The following is a 9,764-nucleotide window of genomic DNA, read 5'->3' on the forward strand; positions in this document are numbered from 1 at the left end:
AGTCAGAGTTATATTAAAAATTGTCTTTGATCTTTCAAGCTGTTTAATGGCACTCAGTGGGTGTTGCAGTTGAACAGTCCACAAGTCGTCAAATAAAGCTCGCGCATTCATAATAAAACGTGCCGCAGACGGCTCCGGGGGATGAATAAAGGCCCCCCCGTAGCGAATCCATGAGTTTTTGTAAGAAAAATATCAATATTTCAACGTAATAAACACTTTTCTCTCACTTCCGTTATATGTCATACGCGGATCTGTTCCAGCAGAAGGCGTATGACGTATGCCCAGCGCGCGCCTCTGAGATATGCTAGTCTCACGAGTTTGTTTAATAGGAGCAAAGGAAGCAAAGTTCCTTACTTTAGCAAAGGAAAACCAGTCTCCTCTTGGTTTATATCGAAATCCTCCGACATTTTTTTTCTTTGCAAATCTTCGGTTTGTACTTCTAATTCGTGACCGGCGTTTTGTTTTGTTCTCTCGCCGCATTCGTCACTAATCACGCAACGCCGCGCATCTTACGTCATCCGCCGGAACTGCTTCAGTGTATGACAGTCAGCGGAAGTGAGAGAAAAGTGTTTATTACGTTTGAAATATGGATATATTTCTTACAAAAACTCATGGATTCGCTACAGGGGGCCTTTTTTCATCCCCCGGAGCCGTCTGCGGCACGTTTTATTATGAATGCGCGAGCTTTATTTGACAACTTGTGGACTGTTCAACTGCAACACCCACTGAGTGCCATTAAACAACACAAGCTAATTTTCATTTTTGGGTGAACTAACCCTTTAATGCTAATTATAATTAAATAATGCATTAAATATCTTTAAATATTTTAAGATTTTAAAAAAATCTAATACTTTTAAACACAGCTTTAAAAAGAACACTTGATGAACAGATCTATTTTGACATAGGCTTGTCAGATGTTTTGTCCTGTTCATTGTCACTGTTATCACTGTTAATTATAGCAATTTCAGGAGTGACTCACGGAACAATTTAGCAAACTCATTCCTGTAATTCTATACATTTGTCACTCCTGAAACTCAGCAGTATACGTGGACGTAGGTCCTCTTAGCAGCATGACCAACTAAACTTTTCTTCAAATTGTGAATGGATTACATAAAGAAAATGAGCAAAGAGTGCTCCCTTTATAGCACGACTGACTGCGCTCACTCATGTGAAAACTTATAATCAATTAATCTAATTTCTAATAGCTTATTTATATCAAGTCTACGCTTTGTTTGTTATAATGGGAGGATTTGAGATTGTGTAGAACTTCAGTTAGTAAATTTGCACTAAACAGAAACTTATTTCGTTATTTGAAGGATACTGAGCGGATTCTGACTAATTTACAGTAAACACCTCTGATTGCCCCTTGCTTTCAACAGACATGCCTGTGATTGCCTATAAAAATCAACGCTGCAAAAACATGTTGCAAATAAAATAAACCTTAGCCTTTGTAATTAGAAACCAGAGCACGCACAAATACGCACAGGAGCGTTTAAAAATGTAAGAATCTATAGTCTGCCCCGACCCAGATTCCACTCCACAATATATGTTTGATCATGCTCATTTCCCAAAATGGCTTAATTATTATAGAGAAGAAGAAAGGCACTAAACAGAAACTTATTTCATTATTTGAAGGATACTGAGCGGATTCTGACTAATTTACAGTAAACACCTCTGATTGCCCCTTGCTTTCAACAGACATGCCTGTGATTGCCTATAAAAATCAACGCTGCAAAAACATGTTGCAAATAAAATAAACCTTAGCCTTTGTAATTAGAAACCAGAGCACGCACAAATACGCACAGGAGCGTTTAAAAATGTAAGAATCTATAGTCTGCCCCGACCCAGATTCCACTCCACAATATATGTTTGATCATGCTCATTTCCCAAAATGGCTTAATTATTATAGAGAAGAAGAAAGTCAACAGTTATGTTGTTTGTAGACCATTTCAGATAATCCCATCCTGAGCAAATGGTCACCAATTGTAGAATGGGAGCGGGTGTGGGACACTGAGAACCATCTCAGACAAAGGGGTGTCAGAACTTAATTAACACACAGACCACAGCTGTTACATCAGGAGCAACTTCATTTACATGAAGAGTAGTAAACTGGTTCATTCCGACTCCGTTGATGTATGTGTGTGTATTTATATATAAATAATAAATATACACAGTACACACACATAGCAAACAAAAACTTTTATTTTGGATGCGATTAATCACGATTAATCGGTTGACTGCACTAATATTTTGATTTCAGAAGCGTTTGAAATCTGGCTTTCAAATGTTCTGCAATATGTAAGAATTTCAGGAAATTAAAAACTTTTATTGCAAAAAAAACAACTACATATTTTCCAGTTTATGGAACCTTTTGAGTCACAAATACCGAGAAATGCAGATTACTTGAAACTACATAAAAACCCATGTTAGACGAAGAATTCCATCAAATGGTGTCCCAACTAGTCAAACATAGCTGTCTGAACAAAGAATTTAATTTGAAACTGAACAATTATTGCTGAAATGTTAAGGGTTTGTGAGTTTCCAACAGGTATTGCAGCATGAATAAATTATGTGGTTACTGTTATAAGAATTTTTTTTTTTACTGTTTGCTAATTTTCATTTAAATCTTTGTTGTTGTTTTGTCATTATTGTTAGTTATTTGCTGTTTTGTGACTTTTCACATTTGTCGATCGTTACCATTCTTGAAATCTGTGTTGAGGCCCATCAAATACAGTATATACCAGATATCTTTGCTTTGTAAGGTGAATGTGCCTTCAGACACAAAGATAGCATAGTTCTCTTCACATATTAAGTGTCGATTTTATATTACATTTTAATATTTATATTGTAATTAGTAACAAAATAAAGTGTTGCATAGGACAATTTTTAAGACAATAGTTAAGAGAATTTAAAAATCTAAATGCATCATGTTGAATTTTTCAGCTTGGCAGTGTTGAAAGTATATAGGTTAAGTCATTCTTACCATAGACGTAGGTTTCTATGTAATTGGCAATCTCCTGTTAGAAAACAAGAAGAATTAATTGACTCATTCCATGGACAACCATTTGTCCCAGCTTTGGGAATGGTGACAAACACAGGAACTTGCCGAGCCTTTCAATTCAAAACAAAATGACATACAGCATTGGTAGCACTGCACAGAATCTCCACCAGGACATCCTCGTCTGTGCCAGCGCCCTTCATGGCCTTCCTGAGCTCTTTAACAGCAAACACATGAGGAGGATCCAACATGGCAAGAATGGCATTCTCAAAATTACCAGACAGCTCACTCTTCAAAACCTCCACCAATTCCTTCAGAGAAAACACAAAGCTGTGAGTGCATGCTCTTTATTCTTAAAACGTGTCCAAATACCATGCTCCAATTTCTGTGTGACATAAAAGAATGATGTTTTCAGAATACTCACATCATCATATTTCTCAAAGTATGCATGTTTGATCTCCAGTCTCTGAGCTGCACTTCGATTGGCTAGGATGTCTATGATGGCTTGCTCATCAGTTCCTTGAAAATTAAATAGAAAGACTGTAGTTGTATGGGAGATTAATTTGATAAACATACTAAACACTGATTAAAAAAGACTGACTTAAAGGGATAGTTCACCCAAAAATGAAAATTTGATGTTTATCTGCTTACCCCCAGGGCATCCAAGATGTAGGTGACTTTGTTTCTTCAGTAGAACACAAACAAAGATTTTCAACTCAAACCGTTGCAGTCTGTCATATAATGGAAGTGAATGGGAATCACGGCTTTGAGAGTAAAAAAAAACATACACAAACAAAACCAAATTAAACCCTGCGGCTCGTGACAATAGAGACAATTGATGTGTAAAGACACGAAACGATCGGTCTGTGCAAGAAACTGAACAGTATTTATGTAGATTTTTACCTCTGATTCACCGCAATGTCCGAACTGCCACCTATCTCTCAAATTGACCACTGACACTCTATCTACAATCTCAATTAGGAGTGTCAATGGTCCATTTGAGAGATAGGTGGCGGTAATGCACTTATAAGTCTGTGATCTGCCATAAAGCAAGAAGAAGAAGACACGAACGCGCTCAGGAAAGTTCGGACATAGCGGTGAATCAGAGGTAAAAAACGATATAAATATTGTTCAGTTTCTACGCAGATAAACATCAAATTTTCATTTTTGGGTGAACTATCCCTTTAATAATATAAACCTATTTTCAAATATTTTCTTCAGTTTTTCATTTGTTTTATTGCAATTTCTAGCAAATATATCTAATCAGTACATAAATAATTGTGGGTAGGTGGTGGACCATGGGGGCTAACGTTTGATCTTGCCTAGCACTATATGAGTCAAGATCACTGTTGGCTCTGTTAATCCCAGACACCCTTGAAAAACACGTACAGACTTACACCTACACCCAGACGGCTGTCTCTTTTGCTCTCACATGTACACATACACTCTCAAGTCGTGCCCTTTGAGAAAGCAGCGAAGTTATAATTGGGACCCTGTGATGTGTGATACTCTATAAGATCACTTGGGGTTTTCTCGAACATGCGCTTGACAGAGTAACACATACTAAAAAACATAAAATATAGTTCTGTCAGGACCACTATCGTCAAAATGATAGATACTTAGCATAAAGTTTAGTTTGGCGGTATGGTTCTGTTCTGGGCAAAAAACTCCCTGCCCATCCATGCAGCCTGTCATGAATGAGCAGGGAGAGCAGCAATAATAACCCCCCTAGGGTTAACAGAACAGAACAAGGCAGATATCATTACGAAACGATCGGTCTGTGCAAGAAACTGAACAGTATTTATGTAGATTTTTACCTCTGATTCACCGCAATGTCCGAACTGCCACCTATCTCTCAAATTGACCACTGACACTCTATCTACAATCTCAATTAGGAGTGTCAATGGTCCATTTGAGAGATAGGTGGCGGTAATGCACTTATAAGTCTGTGATCTGCCATAAAGCAAGAAGAAGAAGAAGAAGAAGACGCGAACGCGCTCAGGACGCGCTCCGGACAGTTCAGACATTGCAGTAAATTGCAGTAAATTGCAGACCAATCGTTTCGTGTCTTTACACATCAATGTATCGTCACGAGCCGCAGGGTTTAATTTGGTTTTGTTTGTGTATGTTTTTTTGATTCTCAAAGCCGTGATTCCCATACACTTCCATTATATGACTGACAGACTGCAACGGTTTGAGTTAAAAATCTTTGTTTGTGTTCTACTGAATAAACAAAGTCACCTACATCTCGGATGCCCTGGGGGTAAGCAGATAAACATCAAATTTTCATTTTTGGGTGAACTATCCCTTTAAGCATCTCACCTAAACCTTTGCAGGCTTTGCGGATGGCCTTTATGTCAGCAACTACATCAAAGTCTTCATAAGGAACAACGGTTGGCTGTCAAATAAAAGAAAATAGAATTATATCCAATGTTCATGTTTTATCCTGTTCACATAAATTACATAATTTAGTAATATAAGCCCAGATCACTAAATTCATGTTTCAGCCTTTAACAGTTGTGAATTTTTGACCTTGCTTTGACACTAACAGCCATTAATATTAGTTGAGGACATTTATATGTGCCAACTGTATTAAATATTGATCATAATATAACATTTAAAATAAGTCGTCAGGTTACAACTACTCCGGCTATTGCAAAAAAAATTAAATGTTACTTTATTATTACTGAAGAAATATGGAAGCAATTTTTGCAGCTATCAAGAATAATATATAATATAAAATAATTAGTTGAAATAAGTTAAATCCTGTTTATTAAAATGTACTGATTGGTTGATAAGTAGAGAATTTTAATCTAGATACTTCCATAAAATATTATATCTTACATATTTTAAAGATTAAAAAGTCAACCTAGAGATAAAATAGATATAAATTAATGCAACTCGAAAACATAAATAATAATACACTTTAAAAAATACGGTGGCGAGAAGTGCAAAGCAAATCACAATTCCGAAAACAAAATAACAAATTACAAACGCAAATGCAAGTCTAAAAAACAAAATAACAATTCAGAAAGCACAACAACAATTCAGAAAACATTATAACAAGTCAAAAAGCTCTTAAAAAGTCTACTAAGCATCACACTTTTTGTAACTGAGATTTATTGGGCCCCCAGTCTCCCCCATATGAACAAAAGCTCAGGAGTGCTCAGTGGAAGCGCCCTGTCCTGTTCAAATTCACTGTAATCCCAGATGGAGGCCCCTGCACACTGAGTTTGTCCCAGTCAGTCTCCTCCCAAAGCGCTTCCTATGACTCATTCAGAATAACGGGATTCTGATACATTCCGTCCCTTTACAATATCACATATAATCTAAATCGCTATAAAACATATTCGAAAAGTGAAAACACAAAATGTTTTTAATATTTAACAACAAAAGCAACCCAGGAAACCTCAGAAAAGAAACATGAGACGCGTATTCAGAGTTCACGCGATGTAAGGGCTGCGTTTGTAAAAGCAGCCTCGCAGCGGAAAACGCAGCCCAGATTAGTGAGATATCATAACTGTCTCTATTCTTTTCTCTATATATTATTTTTTAAACCGATATGAATTGATCGATTATGCGACGTGTCCCGTACAAGCTCTGCGCAGGATGTTGACGTTCAGCTCTCTCTGACGTTGACGTACGTAAGGTGTGCATTAGCAGATAAAAAATGAACTGAAATACTCACTTGACAGTTTCCCATGGTGAGAGCTTGAGGTGTTTTATGAGCAGACGATCTGACCGCTGTCCGAACTGCAGGCCACACTGGCGCGAGAGCTTCTGGAACTGACGTCAGCACGTCGGGAAAGAACGGAATGGACGTACTCATGAGAGTTCGGCCTCTGCATTTTTGAAAACCATTATAATCATCTATGCATTATTATATATTACTTCTGCATGCATTATAATTATTAAATATGTAAGTCTAACGTGTTTTTTTTTTTCAAGCAGTAAGAAAATAGTTGAAAAAACATCTCAAAACAACAACACACGACCTCAAGATCTAAAACCACATGTGACCCAACAGGCATTTAAGTTACTCAGTTTTAAAAAATCACAACTGAATAGGAGACACGAGAACCTAAATATAACCTTCCATTTCTTTTGCACCTATAGAAAGAGAAAGGTCGCCCCCTACTGAGCAATCATCATCTGGATGAGCAGTACAGTATATTATAATACAAGTTCAAGTGTTTTACCTCTGAATATTGTCAGCAACATTTCAGTCTTATGATGGCTTTTAACACTAGACACGTTCAGAAGCATTACATGTGTATCTAATTCATGTATTTTACTTATTTGTTATTTTATTTTGCTCAATTACAAATGAATGCTGATGTAAAGTGTAGAACATTATAATGTACAGATTAAAAACTTCACTGACAACAAGAAGAGAGGGATTCATCTCTCTTGGATCAATTGTGATTCTCGTACACAACTTGATAAAACACTCAAAGCTTTTAATCTAAATAAGAGTTCAATATTTCATGTTAAACTATTGAATGCATTCAAGCAGTTTACATCACATTTGTGCATGATGAAGAGTTGCAACTAAAATATCCATTATTTTGCCTTATTAAATCATGCTTCTATCCAGCTTCTTTTCCTTAATTACCTGTTGCACTTCATTCCACCACCACGTTTGCTTGTCAATGAATATTTGTCCTGCCTTTGTTCCTCGACTCCACTGCTCCACATAATCTGCACTGTTTGATCACAATTCACCACAAAGTTGGTCAGTGCAGCTGTCAGCTTGTTCTTGTGCATGCATGTTCATTTTCCACCATTTAATCTGTTTGGGCCAGATGGGCATCTTTGCCTATTGCAGGTGGTCCATTTGGATGTCTAGGGATGCTATCATATGGGATCACTTTGATGTTGGTCACCAACAGGTCTCCCCGCTGACCCATCCAGTAGTCAGTTTGAGTTGTGTGGCTGCCACTGCTGTAGGTGACCAGTTGTGTTGGTCTTTTCTTGAACTACATTATTAGTCACGGCTAGTGTATGGCATCTGCCGTCATTTCGCATGCTGAGTCTGTGACCTCCATGGCACTGTGCATATCCTTTCCAATGTGACCATTCAGGTCACCTCCCAGGACGGTGGACTTGTTTGGTGCAATCGTACCTTGGTGCATGTCAAGACATCCAGTCTGTGGTGCATAGCAAGAGATTCGATCATGATGAAATACCTGTTAAGGCCATCACTCCCTGAAGTCTCTGTTACAGCCTTGGTGTCTGAGATCCCTTTCATGACTGCCATCTCAAGGTCCCTCCTCGCGTCCAATTATGCCCACCTCCCTACAGTACAATATGATTAGGCAGCCCCTAAATCATATGTTCAATATGTGCCAGCCAAAGGAGGACGGGTCTTCCCTGTTGAGTTCTGGTTCCTCCCAAGGTTTCTCCCTATATATTTAATCCTACATTTTTAGGGAGTTATCCCTTGCCAGTGTTGCCTTTGGTTTGCTCACTTGGGGTATTAAGGCACTAATACTGCCTTGAGGTTCTTGTCACTGTTATCATCCATGAGGTGCCTGTCTTGATCACCACTCCTGAAATACCCAATGCGCCCCAAGGTCTATGTTACGGCCTTGGTGTCTGAGATCCCTTTAGTGACCTGCATTCAAATATGCATACCTCCTTACTATATAACAGGCAGCCCCAAAGTCCAGGTTCATGTCACAGACCCACAACCCAGGCCCTCTTTAGTGTCCACAGCCCAGGCACCCCTCAGCACCACGGCCACAGCCCAAGCATCCTTCGATGCTATGGCCAAAGCCCAGGCACCCCTCAGAATGCAGGCAAAGCATTGGCACCCCTTTGCTGCTATACTCTGCAGGATAGTGGTCCTTCAGGACCGAGTTTGGACACCCCTGAGGTAGGTGTTGTGAAGGTAAGTTGTCTCAGTCATTAAAATGTAGCAAAATCATAATTAATATTGAATATAAGTTCCCTTGCACAGGGTCACTCAGCACTGCATCATAGCTGACATTGGGAACTCCTTCCAGGTGAGATGATTGTCTGAAGCTGCCAGTCATGTTCAGAGCTGCATGCAATGTCAGTACTGCAGGTGTGCCTGGCTGATCTCTTCTCAGAGATATGGATGAGGACTCATGAGAAAGTCAGGGATTTTAGAGGAGCATTTGATTTGGCACTTTGTGCCACCAAACATACAGCTCATGAGAATGGCTGCTCCATGGCAGGTTGGTTGAGATGGAGAGACAAATGTAGCGAAACCTCACAGATACTCATGATTCTCGGCTGGGGCTTTTCAGTGATGCTGTAAATGCTGCCGTTGATCAGTTCTGCAGTGCAAGGCAGCAGTCAACATCAGCCGGTACTGGATTGAGTCAAAATGCCCTTGGCTGTTTGATCCACAGCCTGCCCATGCCTATTGACTCCTGACATGCACCACAAATAACAAGGTAAATATTTTCCACCCGTTTCATCAAATAACCCACGGCCTACCCGTGACTATGAACTCTGGTTCTCACAGCATCATCTGCTGTAATGATTGAACCTCTAAAAAAAACATCTCAGTTACATATAACCCTGGTTCCCTGAGTAGGGAATGAGACATACTCCTTCAGTACTGCTATGATTCCTCATAGCAAATGAGAATAATAAAAACTCAACTGGAAACAGTTGTATGGTATTCTATTTTATTCAAAATGTTTTATTCTGCACTTTGAGGTTTGGGTTAAATTCTGTGTGGATTAATTACGTTTTGGATGTAAATATCATCTTCATGTAAATTAAATTTCAT

At 38.7% G+C, this 9,764-nt stretch overlaps 1 protein-coding gene across 1 annotated transcript in view; it reads right to left on the reverse strand.

Annotated features, from left to right (window-relative positions):
* LOC107675241 (annexin A13-like) overlaps window positions 1-6,802 on the reverse strand; it is a 12,876-nt gene extending 6,074 nt beyond the window's left edge. Inside the window, exons 1-5 of the mRNA XM_016469522.1 lie at window positions 6,687-6,802; window positions 5,321-5,396; window positions 3,423-3,517; window positions 3,139-3,309; window positions 2,984-3,017 (exon numbers count right to left, since the gene is read on the reverse strand). Coding sequence (XP_016325008.1) covers window positions 2,984-3,017; window positions 3,139-3,309; window positions 3,423-3,517; window positions 5,321-5,396; window positions 6,687-6,701 — 391 coding nt within the window. The 5' untranslated portion in view covers window positions 6,702-6,802. The remainder of the gene's footprint in view (window positions 1-2,983; window positions 3,018-3,138; window positions 3,310-3,422; window positions 3,518-5,320; window positions 5,397-6,686) is intronic.
* Between the last annotated feature and the right edge of the window lie 2,962 nt (window positions 6,803-9,764).

Source organism: Sinocyclocheilus anshuiensis, unplaced genomic scaffold, assembly GCF_001515605.1.
Source record: "Sinocyclocheilus anshuiensis isolate Anshui unplaced genomic scaffold, SAMN03320099.WGS_v1.1 scaffold1090, whole genome shotgun sequence".
Lineage (NCBI taxonomy): Eukaryota > Metazoa > Chordata > Actinopteri > Cypriniformes > Cyprinidae > Sinocyclocheilus > Sinocyclocheilus anshuiensis.